The sequence below is a fragment of the Eriocheir sinensis genome, chromosome 61 (genome assembly GCF_024679095.1).
Source record: "Eriocheir sinensis breed Jianghai 21 chromosome 61, ASM2467909v1, whole genome shotgun sequence".
NCBI lineage: Eukaryota > Metazoa > Arthropoda > Malacostraca > Decapoda > Varunidae > Eriocheir > Eriocheir sinensis.
In genome coordinates this window covers 6,968,603-6,991,658 of record NC_066569.1, presented here as the reverse complement: position 1 = coordinate 6,991,658, position 23,056 = coordinate 6,968,603, and the positions used below count along the sequence as shown (strand labels likewise).

General features: G+C 40.7%; 1 protein-coding gene across 2 annotated transcripts; it reads right to left on the bottom strand.

Moving 5' to 3' along the window:
• Nucleotides 1–9,659: 9,659 nt before the first annotated feature.
• On the bottom strand, nucleotides 9,660–18,103 carry LOC126986297 (39S ribosomal protein L37, mitochondrial-like). Of its 2 annotated transcripts, none has more exons than XM_050842275.1 (8): nucleotides 17,985–18,103; nucleotides 16,691–16,864; nucleotides 15,783–16,016; nucleotides 14,808–14,930; nucleotides 13,855–13,964; nucleotides 12,790–12,975; nucleotides 11,507–11,652; nucleotides 9,660–10,393 (listed from the first exon to the last, which is right to left on the bottom strand). In XM_050842275.1, the coding sequence occupies exons 2-8, from the start codon at nucleotides 16,861–16,863 to the stop codon at nucleotides 10,124–10,126; spliced, it is 1,242 nt and encodes a 413-aa protein (XP_050698232.1). In that variant the 5' UTR covers nucleotide 16,864; nucleotides 17,985–18,103; the 3' UTR covers nucleotides 9,660–10,123. The 2 variants fall into 2 exon arrangements, with proteins under 2 accessions (XP_050698232.1, XP_050698233.1); XM_050842276.1 differs by having other exon boundaries at nucleotides 17,964–18,008.
• Between the last annotated feature and the right edge of the window lie 4,953 nt (nucleotides 18,104–23,056).

Sequence of the window (23,056 nt, the reverse complement as noted above, 5' to 3'; positions counted from 1 at the left end):
AACAAGAAGACAGGAGACTAAGAAAAGCAAGAGAGCAAGAAGCAGTAAGTGGGAGCGGCGAGTAGCGGGCTTTTTTATTTATACCTTTTTATTGCCCTTGAGTCGTGTCCTTTGATGTAAAAAGAAAGTGTAGAAGACAAGTTCAAGCTCAAACCCTGCACCAAGCACAACATACCGTCCCCCCTGTTACCCGTGAGTAGTAGTGTGAACCGTACAGGTCTTGTGCGGTAATAGGTTACGATATTTTAGCATTACTCATTACAGGTTCTAGGTTGTGTATATACATTTTTTTTAGTCAAGGAAGCAGCTCAAGGTCAAGGATAAATGAAAGCAAAAAGCCCGCTACGCACTGATCCAATATAGATTTAGAGAAGTGTCCAAAAGAGAGGTCAATATCGGGTGGATAGATGTATTGACGCTCCTCGCTCGAAAAAAGTCAAGTCGTAGGCAGATGGAAATACAGACGCAGGAGGGCTTTCCAATACTGTTTGTTTGAGAGTTTTGTATAGGAGAGGTGAAAGATCAGCGGCCATAAAAAGGACAGAGGTGGCGAGGGAGGGTTAGGGGCAGAGACAGACACAGAGACAGAGAGAGAGAGAGAGAGAGAGAGAGAGAGAGAAAGGTGGTGAGGGAGGGGTCCAGGCAAGGTAAAGGGCCGAGAGAGAGAGAGAGAGAGAGAGAGAGAGAGAGAGAGAGAGAGAGAGAGAGAGAGAGAGAGAGAGACTGACTCCCAGGAGACAATGAGGAAACAGTAAACCAGGCATAAACAAAGACAAAACCAAAGAAACCGTCTCTCTCTCTCTCTCTCTCTCTCTCTCTCTCTCTCTCTCTCTCTCTCTCTCTCTCTGTACTGGACTCTCTCTTCCTTTCCCCAGCCACACCAACCATATCCTCCTACCTCTCTCTCTCTCTCTCTCTCTCTCTCTCTCTCTCTCTCTCTCTCTCTCTCAAAAGAAACCGCAAAGTCGTTACAGCGGCAAGCAGCCACGAGGGAAAACCAAAACCGGATGGCGAGGGCAAAGAGAGAAGAGAACACACGAAACAATAGCAGGGTTGGTGTTGTGTTCCCGCCTGACCGTACCATAAAATCCGAAAATCCGCCCAAAACCCGCCAGCTTCACCTTCAAAAACCGCCAAAAGGGAGCCCAATGTTTTAGTAGAACCTATTCTATTGTAACAAGGTACTCTAAAAAAACAAAGGCAGAAAATGGAGACGTACTAAGTATTTTATATGATCCTAATATATGTATGTATCTATGTATGTGTGTATAAATCAGATCAGACTATGCCACTATGGAAAATGACACACACACACACACACACACACACACACGAGAGAAAGACCCGCAGCAGACCAAAAGGTGAATTACACACAACACACACACACACACACACACACACACACACACATAAGCAAACAAAAATAAACATACTCTCGCATTAGTTATGAAAGTGAACTGAAATATAATCAAATAGAAGGGAAAAGAAAAAAGAAAAAAAAAGCAAGCAAAGAAAAACACACGAAAAAATAAGAAAAAATAATATAAGATGGAATAAGAAATAAATCGTGTTGCTAAATAGAATGGAAGAGAGATGCAATAAAAACAAACACAAGCAAATAAGATAAAAACACGAAAGAAAGAAACAAGAAGAAATAAAAAAAAAGACAGACCAAGAAAGAAATCCTCTGTTACGTGCTGCTGTTCATGAAATCCAAGTGAAATTACCCGCAAACACGGTGACCTTTGGGGGATAAATAAATGCTTAGCCAAACACGCCGGGAGGAAAAGGTTGGGCATGAATAATGAAACTCCGACAGCTTACGTGTATCTTCAGAGAGAGAGAGAGGGGGGGTGGAGAATATGTTAATCGTACGAAATGCTGGTGGTAGGCTAATGGTTGTGACGGAGGAGTGGTGATGCTGATTGTGGAGGAGATGGTAGCCTAATAGTGTAGATGGCAATGGTGTAATGGTGATTGTGGTGGTAGTGGTTGTGGTTGTGGTGATGAAGTTAGAAATGACAGTGGTGGAAATGGTGATGAGTGTGGTGGTGGTGGTTGTGGTGATGAAGTTAGAAAAGATAGAGGTGGAAATGGTGATGAGTGTGGTGGTGGTTGTGGTGATGAAGTTAGAAATGATAGTGGTGGAAATGGTGATGAGTGTGGTAGTGGTTGTGGTGATGAAGCTGGAGATAGTGGAAGTAGAAATGGTGATGGTGGTGGTGGTAGTGGTGATGGCAGGCTAATGGTAATGCTATCGATCTCAGGAGCTGTAATATAACATTCCCCAAGAGAACGCATGACCTTCAAACGCTCCCCCATGAAAACCCCAAGACAACGCCTACCCCGCACCGCATATTGGAAAAAAAAAATAGGTACAGTATTACCCTGCTTTTGGGTTTCACATCAACTATTTCCAAAGGCTAAAAAGATCAGTCGGGTTCTTATAAGTGGTATTTTTGGTTCATGGTACAAAAGAAGGGTCATACTACCACCAGGGTCAGAAAACTATCCCTGGAAATGCCCACAGCTCCTACGAAAGCCTTGTGTGCTTGAGGGAGGAAATGTTTCATAATACGACCCAACTCCCATCCTAGGTTTACATGAGCTCGGCAAGGAAACTCAGGGCAGGGCGGGAGGCGAATTTCCCCTTTTTAAATGGGTAATACGAGGCGCCCACTCTTGAACGGGTCAGGTTATGTTAGGTTGAGAAGGGAATGGCTTCTTAATTTCCTTCTTCTTAAATGTTAAATCTTCTTCCTGCTTCTTAAATGGCTTCTTAATTTGAGGGGAGGGGGTGGGGATATAGTTTCGGAGCTACAGCCGAGCGTCTTCACTAGTTTAGGGCCGCTTTTGATCGTTAGCAATGGCTGTTATCGCCGCTATAGTATTTCCACGTAAAAATGGCCAATGGGGTAGTGGCGGCTGCGGGGTTAGCCTAGCCCCGCACCTTGCCACACTCTCAATACCTCTCCCTTTCCTCTGTAGCCGCCACTACCCCATAGGCCAGTTTCACGTGTAAAGCTATATAGCGTCGATCGCCGCCATTAGTAACGATCAAAACACACACCAGTAGAGAGGAAAAAATAATGCGGGTTGGAGGCAGACACAATGCCCCATCTTCAACACACCATTCATGTACACTTCTTATTGTTTTATCTCCTCCGCTCTCCTCCTCAAGTGCCATAATTCTTAAGGCAATAGAGAGATAGAAGATCTTTGTCTCGCTGCGGGTGGCCTTGGTTTATATGCGGCCGGGACTGGGGCCGCGGGAGGCATTAGCGGGCGCGGGAAATACGGAGACAAACACCAGTAACAGACATAGTATTAATTGGATTATGGGTATTATTGGAAGTTTGGATTAAAAGGTTTAAGATGCAGATGTCTTATTACGATTGAGTTTTATAGAGTGCTTTCCACCTTACACACACACATACACTCTCTCTCTCTCTTACACACACACACACACACACACACACTTATCGATCTTTTTTTTTTTTTTCAAACGTCAGTAAATCAGTAAACAACAGATAGGGTATGCCGTGATGTTTTCCTTAAGTTAGTTTGATGTTATATAAAGTGGTTGCAAACAATACTACACGAAACTAAAAATAACAACATATATATATAATTACGAAACGAAGAATATTAAAATGAAGTTGCTGTAGGTAGATAGAGACAGGTAAGGACAGGTAAACAGATAGACGGTAAGATAGACAGATAGACAGAAGAATGAATATAAGGAAGCAAGTGAATGAAAGAAAGAACGAAAGAAAGAGTACGAAAAAAGGAAGGAAGAAAGGAAGGAAAATGTAAAGTATAACACAAAGACCTTTTTGTATTGATTGGCTATTGGGAAGTGGCTATAATCAGTAACGCAAAAATATTAATAACTTCTTGTAATTACGAAGGTGAGAACATTAAAATGAGGTGGTTATTAGAGCCTAGAGCTAATACTACAGTCCAAACCGAACTAGGCAATCCTATATACGGTACGTGAATTTTCTTTTTTTATTCTCTTTCTATTCTTCCAAATTTAGCTTTTTTTCCTATATTTTCATTCACATTTTTCTATCTTATCCTCTCTTCTATTTCTTTTTTTCATTTTTTCTGTTTTTTTTTATTTTTTTTTTTTCTTTTTTTTCCGTTTTCCTCATTTATCCTCTTAATTTTTCACTAATTCTGGCTGTAATTCCCTTTTATCCTCATTCTTTCCTTCTTTTTCTTTCCTTTCTCTGTTTTTAGTTTTTTTTCTCTTATTGTTAGCTTTCTTTTCTTTACCTACTCACACAAAAGATTCAAAGATTCCTGTCTCTTCTCTTAACTTATAAATATACACTAAACACTAGACAAGGAATTTTCGGAGTCTATGGTATTGATTTGGGAGTTAACTAAGTCCATCTTGGCGAACTGTGAAAGTGGCCCTAAGACTCTTAATTCTGTATCGTAGTAGGCTATTTGTAAGCGGTTGTCATCAGTAACACACTAAAATTAAAATAACTCCATGTAAATACGACACGAGGAATATTAAAATACCGCATTAAATAAGTAACAACGTGTAATTACACTAGGAAGATTAATTTTACCCCCTCCCCCTTTCCTTCCTCCTGCGCGTGATCTTAAAATAACCAGGAAACCCCACACGAAGGAGTCAGTACAATCACATTAGTAGAATAAAAAGAAGAAAAGGAAAACAAATGAGAGTACTGTACAATGACATGAGTAGAATAAAACAGGAAAAAAGGGAAAACAAATGACAGTACAATGACATAAGTATAATAAAGGAAAAAACAAAGAAAATCCAATGACAGTACCGTGACAAGCACAATAAAAACATGAAAAAAAGGGAAAACAAATGAGACAGGACAATGACAGTAGAGAAAGGAAAACAAAAGACAGTACAATGACATAAGTAGAACAGAGTAAAAAATAGGGAAACAAATAAGAGTACATTGACATATGAATAAAAAAAGGAAAAAGAGGAAAACAAATGAGATACTATAATGACACAAGTAAAATAAAAGGGAAAAAAAAAGGAAAACAACAGACAGTACAGTGACATAAGTAGAGTCAGGGAAGTAAAACATTATGTAGAGTCAGGGAAGTAAAACAGACATCAAATACTAAAATCCATGCACACAAATGGCTACTCACTACTGAATCACTTAAATCTCCGGTAATTGTGAAGTTATGCTCCCCTCCTACCTCATGCGTTAGGCTAAAGACCCTTGTTAGCTATAAAAAAGACAAATATAACAAAATAAATAAATAAAATGCATGTACGTAATCTAAATTTATCCCCCTTTTAATAGCTAAGAGCCGTGAATTTCGTTCCTTAACTGTAAAATTGAGGTGGATTATGGTGAATTCTGAGTGGCGGAGCTAAACTACACAATTACCGAGAAGTGGATGGTAAAAAAAGATAAAAACGGACAATAATAGAATGTAAACCAGTGGCCTCCCCCGTTTACATACTTCACATCAACTAAATAACTCCCCCCACCCCACCCACCCCACACACAGATAACCTAAGATAAAGATCGGTTTCCTTAACATGCCCAATTTGCCCATAATCTCGTTCCTTATCTTGCGAACAACAGGGAATGTGTAGATAACTGTTGCCCACTCCTCCGCCAGTCTCAACAACGGGGCAGCGCGAGGTCATATCACACGGGCACTTGATAAATCTAATCAAACTGAATTGAACCAAACCTCACTCTATCTAATCTCACCTAACCTAATCTGTCCTGACCTAACTATATCTCACCTAACCTTACCTGACTACATCTAACCTAACATGACCTGACCTGACTACAACCTAAAGTAACCTCCCCCTGCTGCTAGAATGCTCAAACCTAACCAGACCTGACTAAATCTAACCTAACCTGCCCTGATCTAACTATCTCACCTAACCTGACCTGACTACATCTAACCTAAACATGACCTGATCTGACTATATCTAACCTAACATGACCTGACCTGACCACAACCTAAAGTAACCTCCCTCCACTAGCCCCTGCAGCTAGAATGCTCAAACCTAACCTGACCTGACTAAATCTAACCGAACCTGCCTTGACCTAACTATCTCACCTAACCTGACCTGACTATATCTAACCTAAACATGACCTGACCTGACTACAACCTAAAGTAACCTCCCTCCCCTCGCCCCTGCTGCTAGAATGCTCAAACCTAACCTGACCTGACCTGACTAAATCTAACCTGAGGACAAAAATAATGTCAATCTAATCCACCCTGACCTGAATAAATCTAACCTAGCCTCCCCCCCTCCCCCCCACACACCCCTTCCTTACTTCAACTACCAATAAATCAAGAAACTGGTGGAATAAACAGAAAATGAGGACAAAAATAAAGTAAATCTAATCTAACCTGAACTGAGTAAATCTAACCTAACCTCCCCCCCTCCCCCCACCCCCCTTCCTTACTCCAGCTTCCAATAAATCAAGAAACAGGTGGAATAAACAGAAAATGAGGACAAAAATAAAGTAAATCTAATCTAACTTGACCCCAGTAAATCTAACCTAACCTCACCCCCCTCACCCCCACATACCCCCTGCCTTACTTCAGCTTCCAATTAATCAAGAAACTGGTGGAATAAACAGAAAACTAAAACAATAATAATGTAAATCTAAACTAACCTCAGGGCCGTAATTTCTGGGAGGGCAAGGAAGGCCTATAGCCTCTTTTTTTAAGCTCTCCACGCCTTCCCAGGGTCACTTCACATGCTCCCACACTCGAATTTTATCACCACAAGACAATAAAGTAAATATGAAACAGTGGGTAGCGGGCGGCCATTCAAATCTTGCTATACCCTAATGGTTTTCTCCTCCTGCAGCCGGGTTTTTTTCTCTCCACGGTTTGTCAACGCCTTCCACACGCTCCCACACTCGAATTTTCTCACCACAAGACAATGAAATAAATAAGAAACAGTGGGTATATCGCAAACAGACATTCAAATTCTGCTTACCCTAATGGCTTCCTCTTCCTTTAGCTTCGTTTCTTTGCTCTCCACGGCTTGTCAACGCCTTCCACTTCTTCCTAGAGTCACTTTACACGCTCCCACACTCGAATTTTATCACCACAAGACAATAAAGTAAATATGAAACAGTGGGTAGCAAACGGCCATTCAAATCTTGCTTCCCCTTTTGACTTCCTCCTCCTCCAGCTCACCATAGCTTGTCAACGCCTTCCACTTCTTCCTAGAGTCACTTTACATGCTCCCGCAGTTGTCTGATCACCACATGACAATGAAGTAAATAAGAAACAAAATATGAAGCAAATGGACATTCAAATTATGCTTACCTACCTTAATGGCTTCCTCCTCCTTTTGCTTCGTTTTCTTGCTCTCCACGGCTTGTCCACGCCTTCCACTTCTTCCTAGAGTCACTTTTCACGTTCCAACACTCGAATTTTATCACCACAAGACAATAAAGTAAATACGAAACAGTGGGTAGCAAACGGACATTCAAATCTTGCTTACCCTAATGGCGGCTTCCTCCTCCTCCACCTTCGTTTTCTTGCTCTCCACGGCTTGTCCACGCCTTCCACTTCTTCCCAGAGTCACTTTTCACGTTCCAACACTCGAATTTTATCACCACAAAGCAATAAAGTAAATACGAAACAAAGTAAATACGAAACAGTGGGTAGCAAACGGACATTCAAATCTTGCTTACCTTAATGGCCGCCTTCCTCCTCCTCCACCTTCGTTTTCTTGCTCTCCACGGCTTGTCCACGCCTTCCACTTCTTCCGAGTCACTCCACACGCTTCCACACTCGAATATATCACCGCAAGTCGATATTTTCTTCGCACTTAGTCAAAAAAACGCGAATACCCTAATGGCCGCCATGCACTCAACCCACGTTTTCTGCCTGTCACTGTCAACAAGGTGTCATGCGAGCGTTTAGAATTACCCTTTCCTGGTTTTCTGTTCTTATCATTGAATTACTGTTATTTGTATTATTGATACGGTTATCTCCATCGTCTTGTTGTACTGCATGTTGGCTTTTGTTGTTATAGAATGTTATTTAATGTTTACATATGCACTGCCTAGTCATGCGAGGTTTTAAAAATGATACTTATCTTGCTTTTTTCATCATTATTGTCGTGTTTCATGTGATTTTGTGGCTATGTAATGTTTTTTTTTTTCTTATGAATTGTCAAATGGGAATATATAAACACCCAATGCATTCTATTTTCAGTCATCATATCATGTGTTGTCAAGTGTGGCTTCGCAAGCCGTTATCAGCTCCTTGATCGAGTCAACATCTTCTAGTACCGTGTTTGTCGATGTGTGTTTCTGAGTGTGCCTGATTACACATTTAGCTCGTGTGTATATGTGGGCTGCCATTGTGTAACTACCTTACACAGTGTAGTACACACAGAGGTCCCAGGGTTCGATTCCCGCACGGAGCGGAGACGGATGGGCAGCCTCCTTTGACCCGTGTGACGCCCACACATAGCTTGGTATTCTATGAGACGCGAGTGGTTCCTAAACTTTTTTACATTATGCCCCTCCCCCCCCTTATCCCTTGTTTATATATATATATATATATATATATATATATATATATATATATATATATATATATATATATATATATATATATATATATATATATATATATATATATATATATATATATATATATATATATATATATATATATATATATATATATATATATATATATATATATATATATATATATATATATATATATATATATATATATATATATATATATATATATATATATATATATATATATTGAAACAAGTGAGGATGATTCAGTGTTACTCCTTCATGTGTGTGTGTATTTGCAAAGCAATTTTAGGCAGACGGAATCACGCCCCCCTTGTATCCAGCTCACACCCAAACTGGGGGGGGTGCCCCCCAGTTTGGGAACTACTGCTATAGACGTTTCCTTTTCTTACATTTATCATTTCAAAAAAAAAAAAAAAAAAAAAAAAAAAAAAAAAAATAGGTTAAACGGGTCCCCATGAGTGTTTCTTTACGTTCATGGTGCAGAAACTTTGTCAAACTACCACCAGGGTAAAAAAAAATACCCAAGGAAATGTCCACAAATCCTACGAAAACCTTGGTAAATGTGCGTGTCTGGGCTCCGAAATGTTTAAAAATATGATCAATGGTCCGACACATACTGTCAGTTTGGATGAGGCACGAACCTCTTCACAGCTCTGCCACATCACCCATAATACATCAATCCCTCCCTCATGTGTCATCTACGTACTACTTGAAATTTTATCTGATCATTCGGTACACATCAGATAAGATTTGGCAGTGCTGTGGCCAGGGAACTCCCGGAGCTGACCTCGTAACTGAGCTGAACTGTGAACCCTTAACCCCTTGACTGTGGATTCCCTACAAGAAGACATCACCAAGCTATAGGAATGGAACAAAAAGTAGCTGCTGCAATGCACTGAAGAAAAATGTAAAGTCCTGCACCTTGGGAGGGGATATCCAGCATACCAATACCACATGAGAAACACTCCACTATCCACCACAGAGGCAGAGAAAGACCTGGGAGTATGTTACCAGACTACCAGTGAAGGCGAAATCCATGCCAATCGCAGTGGACGGGTTAATAACATACAATACAGAGTTAAACGAAAACAAGACTCAGTATTTAACATTTATATTTGTACAAACACAAGCTTTACATTAACAAACCACTGTGTATGTGTCTGTCTGTCCTGGTTTATCTTAGGATTTATTATAATATTTACAGTAACATTATCATTTTTATTATTTTCAGTATCCTCTCTACACTCTTCAACACTTTATAAAGCTGGTGAATAAGCCACATGACAGAAATGAGAATGTGGGTAAATCAATCTCTCTCTCTCTCTCTTTTTCTCACTCATTCATGCACCAATCACTCACTATCACTCAATCATTTACTCACTCACCAACTCAAATCACTCAATCACGGACTCACTCAAATCTCTCTCTCTCTCTGCAACATCTTTTTCCCACCTTTTTTCCCTTTTCCAGCTCCTCTTACTACTGTTACTACTTTCAATGCCCCCAATTACTCTCTCTCCTTCTTACACACACACACACACACACACACACACACCTAACTAACCCTGCACATGCAACCCTCGCAGAAGACTAAACACTTTGGGATTATAACCTTCGAGGACCGGCTTGCCCACCTTGAACTTGCACGTGTCAAAGAGTGTCTCCCAAGGCTGAGTCCAGAAGAGGTTGCGGGTGGTGGTGGGCGCGGCGTCAGAGGTTGCGGGGTTGAGGTTGAGGGTGTTGAGCTGGAAGACGCCGAAGTGGTAGCGTTGGCGGTTGATGTGGACGACCTGCACTGTGATGGGTTCGTCGAGGTCACCTATGGGGTCCTACGGGGGTAAAATAGTAGTGTGTTATTTTTTTATATTCTCATCTTCGTTTTTTTGTTTGATGTTCTTATTTTCCCTTGTGGGGTTGGATAGCCCATGAGTCTCTCCTACTCTTGGCAATCGTATACTTTCTCCTCCCTCAAGTTCATCCTCTTTTAATATATATTGTAATGATAAAAGGGGAGACTAAGAAAGAACTAAAAGAGGAATTAGGAGACAGGAGAGAAATTAGATGACAAAGAAGTAAGAGAGGGAATAGAAAAGAAATGAGATAAATAATAAATCAAAGCTGGGAAAGAAATAGTATAGGAGAGAAATAAGATAAATAGGAAATAGGAGCTAGGAAATAAATAAAAGAAGGAGTAGGGGAGATAGGAGAGAAATAAGGTGAATAAGAAATAGAAGCTAGAAAAGAAACGAAAAATAAAATAATAGGAGACAAGGTAAGAAATAGACAAAATAAGATAAATAGGAAAAGAAACATGAGAAAAGGAGAGGGAAAAGACATGAGACATAGAAATAATATATACCAAAAACATGAAGAAAAAAAAAATGGTCCTATAGAGAATGAGAGCTGCCCCACAACCCCCAAAATATGAAGATGGCGATAACTGCAATAAAAATGATAAAGAATAATGGTAAAAAATTATAATAAAACACACACACACACACACACACAGACAGCAGTGGAGAAAGTATACAATCAAGAATAGAAGACTCGTAGCCTCTCCAACTCCACAAGGTAAAATAAGTACGTTAAATAAAAAGAAGAATACGGAAGAAGAGGATGAACCACACAATCTCTTCTCTCTTCCACCACACACATATGACAAGAGAAAGAAGAAGAGGTCGAAGAGGAAGACACAAAGGGTCGTATTTTAAAACATTTCGTCGCCCAAGTTCACATATTTGACGTGGCTTTTGTAGGAGCTGTAGGCCTTTCCAGGGGTAGTTTTATGACCCTGGAGGTAGCTTGACCCTTCTTCTGTGCCGTGAACCTTAAAAAACACTCATGAAAAACAGATTGATCCCCTCTTTGACCTTTAGAAATAGTTGATGTGAGAAGCGATGGTGTCTGAAAATACGGCCCACAGAGACAACCTTCCAGCCTACCTTCCGGATCAGCTTGGCGTAGGCTGCAGCGTGGGAGAAGGCGTACAGGAGGGACATGCCCGTGAAGGTGTCCTCCTGGTGGGGCATGTACGGCTGGTTGTGGTGGATGAAGACGGTGTGCGGGTGTAGCTGCGATGATGTCACTCCTGAGGGCGGGGAAGTGGATGAGACAGATGGTACGGATTAAAGGAGGGAGAGAAGCATGAAGGAGATTAAAGGAAGGGAGGTTGATTGGTGGATAAGGATGAGAAAGAAGGAAAGAAGCATGAAAGAGATAAGGATAAGGATAAAATGGTATGGATAAAGGAAGGATGGCAGCATGAAAAGAGACTAAGGAAAGTTCATTGGTGGATAAGGATAAAATGCTGCGGATTAAGGAAGGGAAGCAGAAAAAATTAAAGGAGGGGAAGTTAATTGGTGGATAAGAATAAGACATGTGGATTACAGTTGGAAGGAAGCATGAAGGAGATAAGGATAAAATGGTATGGATTAAGGAAGACGGGAAGCAGAAAAGACTATAGGAAGGGAAGTTCATTGGTGGATAAGGATAAGAGATGTGGATTACAGAAGGAAGCATGAAGGAGATTTAAGGAAGGAAGGGTCATAGGAGGATAAGGATGAAAAAGATGGTATAGATTAAGGAAGGAAGAAGGCAGAAAAAGAGATTATAGGAAGGAAAGGCCACTGATGGATAAGAATAAGACAGATGTGGATTACAGAAGGAAGGAAGCATGAAGGAGATAAAAGGAGGAAGATTCATTAGTTTATTAGGTTACTGTTTTCTCTTTATTTTTTTGTGTGTGTGTGTGTGTGTGTTTTGTGTAGAGATGGACTATGTTTTTTTTATATATATTCATTGGTGGATACGGCTATTGCTTGATCTTGTTTTTATGTGTTATTATTGTGTAGCGATGGACTATGTTTATTTATTTATTGATGGATATGATTATTGCTTGATCTTGTTTTTATGTGTTTTTATTGTGTAGCGATGGACTATGTTATTTCTCATATATATATTTCTTACTGTTAGAGAGTGAGTGCAAAGAACAAATGCTGATATCTTAAAAAAACAGCAAGATTGACAGGCTTATTTCAATCTACTATACCTATCCATATGCACCACAATAATAATAATAATAATAATAATAATAAAAGTGCTAATAAATGACCCTTTATAAGAACAATAATTAAAACCGGTTATATCCATTCACATTCACAACCTATCCTTCCCCTCATACACACATACATACACAACAGTCACACACACACACACACACACTCACCATAGCGCTCCTCTTCTGAGTATGAGGTCCGAGCTCGACAGTTGATGAAGGGTGACATGGGGTAGAGGTCAGGCATCCCCTCGCTCTCGGAGGCTGCCCGCACCTCCTCTGGGCTGGCCATGGGGGGGAGGGGGCGTGGGGAGGAGACCAGGTAGGCTGCATCGTGCATTAGCTGCATTAGGCGGTCTGTAAGAAAGTAGAAGGAATTTATTTATTTAGTTGTCGTATTTAAAAATAATAATGTTTTATTTTGCCCTGAGGCATATAGTAAAATGGCATGCAAAAAATATACATAAATGAAAGGAAAGCAGATATACAGTAAAGGTAACAGATCAAGGATTGAGTCATACTAAATATACTTGCAAAATAAAATAATAAAATGGAGGTTCAATATAGGGAACAGTTCTGTGAGGTTTGTAATTTCTATAGTTGCAGCGCCTGAATCTGAGGTGTGCGTTACCATGCTCTGGCCAGCTGCTGTCACACAGTGTGTTCATGGATCATAAATTGCAGCCTAGGAAGAGGAAATGGTTGGCAGTGTCAATGATATGCAGGCAACAATGATTAACAGTAGTCAATTATAGTAGATGTTTAGTTTCATATTATTAATTCTGTCACAAACGGCTGTTTTCTTGTACTTTTCTGGGTGAAAGGGTGTTGGGGCTATTTAAGAATTATAATCAGTGGCCTTAGAAATTAATAAAACAGCTGTCTGTGACATAATTACTAATATGAATTTAAAAACTATTAAAATTGACAGTATTTGTCATTGCTGCTACATATTATTGATACAGCCAGCTTTCTCTTTATCCAAGGCTATAATATATCCTCTACAAAATTGGACACACTGTGTGACAGCGTTACCAGACCACGAAAATGCACACCTCAGACTTGAGTGTGATGACTATGGTCAATATTAGACTGTATCCTAACATACCATTATTATTAATACATATCAAACACAGTACAATGTGTAGAGCTGGAAGAGTACTACAAAGACTATAAGTTACAAAGTCTGTAATACCAACACACTCCATCCTCCTCCACACCCAGCCACCCACTCACCGCCATGGTTGAGCATCACAGCGGTGGACGTGTCCTCCACCAGCTGTCTCTCCAGGCCGCAGCTCTCCACCTGGTCCAGCAAGAGCAGCAGCTGGTAGGTGAGTGTTTTGCTGTGGGGGAGAATAAGTGTGAACTGAACAGGAAAATAAATAAATAAAATACAAAAATTAGTGCTATAGGGAGATAAAATTTAAAAAAAGAGTAAGTGAAAGGAAGAGAAGGGAGACAGACATTGAGAAAAAGGGAGAGTAATGGCTACTCTTTTCCCTTGGGATATGGAGGGAGGGGAGGGGTGGGATGGGGAGGGGTCGCAGTAGTACTCTGAATGGACGTCAAGGGAAAGGCTGGGGAAGTGAAAAATATGCCTCCTGCCCAGCCCCACACATCCAAGTGGCACTGGCCATGACTGTAGATACTGGTGAGTAAAGACATGTAAAGAAATGCAATTGAAAAAGAAAGTGTGTGATTAACACTTTGACTGCAGATTTCCTACAAGAAGACATCACTAAGCTACAGGAATGGAACAACAAGTGGCTGCTACAATTCAATGAAGAAAAACATAAAGTCCTGCACCTTGGGAGGGGAAATCCAGCACACCAATACCACATGGGAAACACTCCACTATCCACCACAGAGGCAGAGAAAGACCTGGGACTATATGTTATCAGGCTACCAGTGAAGGCAGAATCCATGCCAATCGTAGTGGACGGGTTAAGCAGGAGAGAGAATCAAGAGGAAGAGGACCTATGAAGTGATACAAAGCAACAGGTACACATTAGAAGAAGAGGTGTTGAGGGAAGAAATGATAGAAGAAAAGAGATAAAGGAAGAAAGAAAGGACAGTGGAGGAAAGGAAAGGACATGAAAGCTAATGAAAAAAAATATGAAGCAGACAAAATAAAATAAAATGAAATAAAATAATAAATAAACACACCAAATAAGCGCACAACTCACTGTTTGCGGCAGAGTGGGATGCCGTACTCGATGGGGAAGACCCAGCCGGGGTTGTTGATGGCATCATGAATGCGTGGCAGCCGTTCCTGGAACGTGTCAAGCAGGTGGGCGTGTAGGATGGCTCTGGGGGGCAGGAGGAGGAGGAGAGGAGGTTAGTTAAAGTAAGGCTGCGGGCATACGCTCTAGCTGGTGGCCTTAATGCTTATCCCTGTCACATTGGCCCTTGAGTCTGTGGTGGGTACGAACTATGAACCCATCACCCCGGGACACAGGGCCAGTGTGACATCCGGGTTACCACAGTTTACCTCCTCCAGATTTCCCAAGGTATCCATTTATCGACCAGCCCTGAGAGATCAACAGCTGGGTTAGCCGCATGCTGACTGCCCGGGCCAGGATTTGAACCCAGGCCCATGGATTCATAGCCTGCCACAATAACCACTGCACTACTGAGGTATATTTGGTTAGAAGTTAGGAGCAACAAAATAATGATAAATAAAAAAATAAATGAATAAATATATTTGTTTGATTTTGTGAGATCAGAAGGTTATAAGGATATCAATTACTATCTTGAATTTACTTTCCCATTAGCAACAATAATAAAAGGCAGATTAGACCAGAAAACTATGAATAAATAATAAAAAAACAAAAACAAATCAAGAATCAAAGTTAATAAGCACTAATATTAGGTAAGAAGATTCCATGAATGTTAATTACTATCTTGAATTTACTTTTCTAGTAGCACTTATGAAAAAAGGCAAACTAGACTACATACAGAACTAAAAATAACACAAACAAGAAAATTACTGACAAAAACTTATAGAAACACTGAAATATAATGTCAAGAGATTGTATAAACATTAATTACTATTGCAAATTTGTTTTCCCATGATCACTAAACAAAAGGCAGACTAGACTACAGAAAACAATAGACAATACAAACAACAAAATCACCAACAAACAATCATATACACTCACTCCTTCACTCTCTCATTGATATCTGAAGCATCACCATCACCAGTCGCAGCATAGTCGGCGATGGTCTGCGGCAGAGTGGTGCGGGTGAGGGAGTTGGTGATGAGCTGCGCCTGTGCGAGTCCACCAATCGGAGAGAAGCGGTGGGTGAACACGTGGCATGGGGTGTCCCGGATCACTGGGGGCGGTGTGGCAAACGTCTCCTCGAGTTTTGGGGGAATGGGTGCCTCCAGAACACTGTTGGGTGGTAATGTGGATGAGTGGGTGAAGATGTGTTGAGTGGATGGAGGGAGGATGGGGAAAGAAGGGAAAGGGAAGGAAGATTGGGTAATGAGGAAGAAAAGAAAGGGAGAAAGGAGTGACAGAAGGAAGACTGGATAAGTGATGTGTTGAATGTGAAGGTGAACGAGGAGGAAAGGGTGGGAGAGGGGAGAGGAAGGAAGATCAGGTGAAGAAGAGTGACTTAAATATGTCAGAGGGAGGAAGGGAAGGAGAGAGGGTAGTGGTAAGGGGAGAGAAGAAAAATTGGGTGAAAAGGAGTGGATTGAATGCAACAGAGGGAGGAAAGGAGAGTGAGATAGAGGATAGTAAAGAGAGAAGGAAAACAGAGAGAAAAAAAAGATGGGTGAGAGGAAATAGGAAGGAGAACACAATGAGAGAGAAATAAAAAGGAATAAAAGTGAAAGGAGGGAAAAGCAGGGAAATACATAAAACACAAGAAAAAACAAAAGAAAAAAGAAAAGAAAATAAGCAAATAATAAAAGCATATGGAAAAAAAATGTGAGAAGCGAAGAACACAAGAGAATACAAAAGGATTATAAACAAACAAAAAATAACAAAATAAAATAAAATGAAAAGACAAAAATAAATATAGATGTAAATAAATTCACCCTAATCAGCTCCGCACTCACCGCTTAGGGTATGCCGGGGTGAGGAACTCCTTGGGGTTGACGGCATGGATCCCCTTAGCCTCCAGCGCTGCCCTTGTGCCATCCTCCCTGATCTTCCGCCTCGCCTGCGTCAGCCAATAAAACTTGAACTGGTTGCCGAGGTTGTTGGCCCGCAGCACCACCGTCACCCTCATCCTTCAGGGGGTAGAAAACGGGCTAAGGGTGAGGAAATAGGTTAATGAGGGGTAAAGGGTTATCAATTCCACTGCAAGTTACTCGTTTCTGCGATTTGAACAACTAGTCAAGTGGCAAAGGATTACGGTTTCAGAATGTGTTAGGTTAAGGTAGGTTCTATTGGCTTAAGGATACATGACATGGGGCAGCATGGGTATGGTGGTGGCTTGCTCTGATGTCTTGAAACGGGTGTAATTCTAGAGTTTCACCAAGGTCATAAATTAACGAAACCCACTAAACATTACAGATGGGTTACCAGCTGTTAGGTTAAGGTAGGTTCTATAAGCTTAAAAACACATGACATGGGGCAATATGAGTATGGTGGTGGCTTGCTATGTTGTCTTGAAACGGGTGTAATTCTAGAGTTTTACCAAGGTCATAAATTAACGAAACCCACTAAACATAAAGGTAGTAACTCATGAAACTTGAATTGTAAACTGTCACTGCTAAGGATAATAATCTATTGCTGCCAAAACAGTAACCTATTAATGCTAAAAAGAGTAACATTGTCGGAAAATTAGTAACCTATCGTCTTCCCGTCTACTTCATAATAGGGGAAGGTTCTGGTATTTACTCTGATGGTTGCTACTTCTTTAGACCTCTGACACTTACTATCACTTCTTAGGCCTATGTTCTTGGCTTTCCTTTAATTATTTCCGTCTCCAGCTCTCAACACTCGTGAGGGAAGTTCTTTGATGCAAGGGTAGTGAATAAGTGGAACAGCTTGCCTGAAGAAGTAATATCTAGCCTTTGTGTCAATACTTTAAAAAATCGGTACAACATAATGGAAAAACACACTGAGAAGAGGCACCCAACAAGCAAAGGTCCCTAGCCTCTTTACTATCACTAGGGAAGCAGCATAAGCTAAATAAAAAAAATAAAAAAATAAATAAACCACGAGTCTGTTCCCCGTGGTAGGCCCGGGCGCCTTTACGTGCCTAGTATTCCTCTTGGCCTCCTTTACCCAGCTCTAACTTCATCGGCTCGTTACCACTACTCAATTAAAAGGCAAAAATGCAAAAGTGAGGGCGTGGTACGTGTAATTAATTAAGTTTTATACCTCCTGGACCGGCCGCCTCACCTGTGTGTTTACTCCCGTGGCCGCCGCCCTCTGGCCCGTCTTGGATGCGGGACAAAGTTTATTTATTTTCTGGATTTTTGACAATGTAAAGTAAAATTCTAACGATATATTTTGTGATACCATATGCGAACCGTGTACACTAGATTGCGGAAATGATAATAAGTAAAGACCTGCCTGTTTACATCCGTGGTTGCCGCCCTCCATGCCAGTCTTGAATGCGGGACAATGTTTATGATTGATTGAGTGATTGATTGATTGATAGTTTATTGTTGCAGGTAAACAACAAGAGAGAAGGGAGGAACATGCCATCCCAACCCCCAGGCAGGATTGATAGTTTATTGTTGCAGGTAAACAACAAGGGAGAAGGGAGGAACATGCCATCCCAACCCCCAGGCAGGATTGATAGTTTATTGTTGCAGGTAAACAACAAGAGAGAAGGGAGGAACATGCCATCCCAACCCCCAGGCAGGACAGAGTGTAATTATACAACTATTAGTACATGTGTAGGTCGCACCATGAAACTAAAATGAGACAATGGTAGGAAGGAAAGCACAACAAGGGAGGGGGCGGTACCTCCCCTGGACAATGGGCCAGTTTTACAGTCCATTACACTACGTTTGTAAGCTCCCCAACCAAACACAAAACACGACCAAACCTCCTTGCAGTCCTATTATTTGGCGTTGACATAAAAAGGAGAAGGAAATTATAGGAAACCGCACAGGAAATCTCTTTATTAGTATCTGGTATTGAGTAGAAATAACGGATCACTGTGGAGAATATAGTTTGGTTTGGGCGCTAACAATGACACGGTGTTGGACTCTCGAACTGGCCAAATAAGACAATAAAATGTGGGGACGGAGAAAATTGCCCAAGCACTAGATGGGAATGAATACAGAGATTGAGTAAATACTAGTCCTTAAAGTAGAATACTGCAGAGATCACAGCCTTGTATAGCACGGCAGTAGTTCAGGCTGCCACACACGGCATCACGTACCACCTTGGTGCAAACTGAGGGTGTTCTTTGAGGATAGCAGGGAGGACATCATGGTATGAGAAAGAACGACCTGGTAAAGGAGATTTGAAGTTAAGGTACAAGATCGTGAAAGAAATGGAAAAAAAAAGGAAGCTCGCGAGAGAGGTCACAAGAAGAAGAAGAGTATTTATATTTTCCTTCTCTTCTGAAATACCTGTTCAATATTCTGCCATGATGGAGAAAAGGTGAGATAAATGCAGCAGAACCTATGAAATGTGTTAAATATAGCACCCATCAGGGCCATCACATACTGTAGTAAAAGCGTGCCACACAGTGAATGATTGAAGTAGGGTCAGACCACGTGTTGACCCAGCCTTCCACATCAATTATATCTCCAAAGGTCATGAAGGAGGTCACTCTGGTCAGTCGGGTTCTAATGAGTGTTGTTTTAGGTTCATGGTATAGGAGAAAGGTCTGAGTTATAACACTACCCATGGAAATGCCTAAAACTCCTACGAAAGCCTTGTTCTAATGAGTGTTCTTTTAGGTTCATGGTACAGGAGAAGGGTCAGACTACCACCAGGGTCATAAAACTACCCCAACGAATGCTCAAAACTCCTACAAAAGCCTAGTTCTAATGAGTGTTCTTTTAGGTTCATGGTACAGAAGAAGGGTCAAACTACCACCAAGGTCATAACACTACCCATGGAAATGCCCCTAATTCCTACGAAAGCCTGGTTCTCTAGAGTGTTGTTTTAGGCTTATGGTACAGGAGAAGGGTCAGACTACCACCAGGGTCATAACATTACCCCTGGGAATGCTCAAAACTCCTAGGAAACCCTGGTTCTAGAGTGTTCTTTTAGGTTCATGGTACAGAAGGGTTAAACTACCACCAGGGTCATAACACTACCCCTGGGAATGCCCCAAAACTCCTACAAAAGCCTAGTTCAAATGAGTGTTCTTTTAGGTTGAAGGTGCAGAAGAAGGGTCAAAAACTACCCCTGGAAAAGCTCAAAACTCCTATGAAAGCCTTGTCTAATATATGTGCTTGGGCGCCGAAATGTTGAAGAATATGACTCTTAATTGATTTATATTGACTATTTGTAACTTTTATGTATTTTTTAATTGGTGTATATATTATTTCCCCTTCCCTTTCTCCTCCCCTTTTTCCCTTTTCTCCTTCTTTCATGTTTTAGTTACTTCTTGCATTTATTTATATTATGTGCTTTATTTTTATCTTTATTAACTAATTTTGGTGTATTAATCTCTTAGGCAGTCGTCTGCTGGCATATACAAGCGACAGTTTACCTTAGATTGTTAACTCTTAAGTAACGATAACTGTCTCACTCTCATTTCCAGGGTGTGAGGTGAGGAGCAGCTTACAAGAGGACCAGCAGGTGTTGCCCAAGGTGTTCGCCTCCTCCCCCTCCTCCAGGTAAACCTTTGAGGCGGGCAGCAGGCGGTGAGTGTTGCTTTACCCAGTGTTGTAGTTTGTCCTCTTGTGTAGGAGAATACGAATGAACACAAGCAATAAAGAATAAATAAATATAAAGTAATAAATAGATAAAATGAATAAGAAAAGAAAAAAATATGAAAGTGAAAGGGAGGAAAAGGTAAGATAATACAAAAGGAAAACAAACAAAAAATAATAAATAAATACAAACACCATTAAAAGAAAGAGAGAGATAGAGAAGAAAAAAATTAATGAGGAGAGTGAGAGTGAGGAAAAGCAAGAGAATAAAAAAAAAAAAAAACAAGCCAAAACCTATCTGTCTATAACCCCCACACACACACACACACTCCCTTCCCCTGAAAACAATGTGATTTTTTGATGATAGGAAATGTTAATGCCTCCTCCCCTCCCCCCTCCCCCCAAAAAAGAAAAAAGTATTGATGCATGCAGAAAGGAAATCATACCACCCCCCAAAGCAGAAGGCAGGACATTATATCCCCCAAAAGAACAACAGCAACAAAATGATTAAATAAAAAGTTTGAATTCTCGAAGGCGGGAAAATATAATCCCACCACCAACAAAAAATAAGTAAATAAATGTAAATAAATTAAGTTTGAATGTATCCTCACAGAATTATTACCCCACTTCCCCAAAAAGTCTGAATTCTTGCAGACAGGAAACCATAACAATCAGAAACTTCAGTCAGAATTTCTTGAAGGCAGAAAATATATGCCTCATGCCCCCCTACCCCCCCTCTCTAAAAACAACAACAACATCCTAACTTAATTCTTGTAAGCATATCATTCATTCATTCAGGCCTTGCATCACTCCCAGCCTGCATGAATGAATGGCATGGTTACAACTTACAAAAATTAACTCATCCGCTACGATTGGCACAGATTTGTCTTTCACTGGTAGTCTGGTAACATATAGTCCCAGATCTTTCTCTGCCTCTGTGGTGGATAGTGGAGTGTTTCCCATGTTGTATTGGTGTGTTGGATATCCCCTGACATTTTTCTTCATTGAATTGTTGCAGCCACTTTTTGTTTCATTCCTAAAGCTTGGTTATGTCTTCTGGTAGGAAATCCACAGTCAAAGGGTTAAGTTAGGAGGAGGGTTTGTTTAGGGGTGAAGGGGCCCATGAAGTATATTTTCTTCCTGCATCAACATGTCATACCCCCCAAAAAAGCAGCAATTTGAATTTTTAATAACATGAAATTTTAACTCTCAAACAACAATCTGAGTTCTTTGTCAATGAATTTTAGCTCTTAAACAACAATCTGAATTCTTGATATCATTAAATTTTAGCTCTCAAACAACAATCTAAATTCTTTGTCATTGAATTTTACCTCTTAAACAACAATCTGAATTCTTGATATCATTAAATTTTAGCTCTCAAACAACAATCTGAATTCTTTGTCATTGAACTGTAGCTCTCAAACAACAATCTGAATTCTGATATCATTGAATTTCAGCTCTCAAACAACAATCTGAATTCTTGATTGAGTGGAATTGTAACCCCCTAAACAACAATATGAATTCTTGATAACATGGAATTATAACACCTTAAAACAATTTAAATTCTTGACATCATGGTAATTTTTCCCCCAAAACAATCTGAATTCTTGATAGCATTGAATTTTAACCCAACAAAGAAAAAAAAAATGTCATTATGGCATTGAATTTTTGGCCCCCCTACAATCATCTGAATTCACGATGCCATTGAATGTTAATCCCCCAAAACGAATCTGCATTCTTGAAGGTAGGAAGTCAAAATAAAAATAAGCAAAGACTGGACTTATATAAGAACTAACAACTTGCTGGTTAATGTACCCTAGTTGTTCATGATTTTAATAAGTACTGTTAGTTAGTGAAGTATCTGACTGTTTTCTTTGTTGTGTCGTCATTTCCATTAGTGAACCAAATATTACAGAGATGAGGCAGTACCATCACTCATCTCTGTGTTGTTTGGATGCACTCAGCCCTCATCCAGTAGTCCACCCCCCTCCCCTTCCCCTATCCTCCACTTCATTCACCAAGCCTCCCTTTACCCACCAATCCATTCATCTTCTACCAAATATTACAGAATGAGGTAGTACTTGATCAACAGTTTTGCCATCACTCATCTCTCTGTTGTTTGGATGCACTCAGCCCTCATCCAGTAGTCCACCCCCCTCCCCTTCCCCTATCCTCCACTTCATTCACCAAGCCTCCCTTTACCCACCAATCCATCCATCCACTACCAAATATTACAGAATGAGGCAGTACTTGATCAACAGTTTTGTCGTCACTCACCACCCATCCTATCCTCCACTTCATTCACCAAGCCTCCCTTTACCCACCAGTCCGTCCATCTACTCTCTCCCTGCCCACCACCCAATCCACCAGTTTTCCCTCATTTTCAAGTTCATTCCCCTGCCCCATCGACCACCTGAACCATCAACTCTCCCTTTATTCATCAATCCATTCACCAAGCCTCCCTTTGTGCACTAGTCCCTCCACCAAGCCTCCCTCTATTCACCAGTCGCTCCACCACCCCTCTCTTGCCCCCCCCCCCCCTCCTTCCACCATTCCTCCCCCTGACGTGCGTGAGTGTTACCATAACAGCCAAATTAAAGATAAAACCAAGGAAAATAATACAAGAGC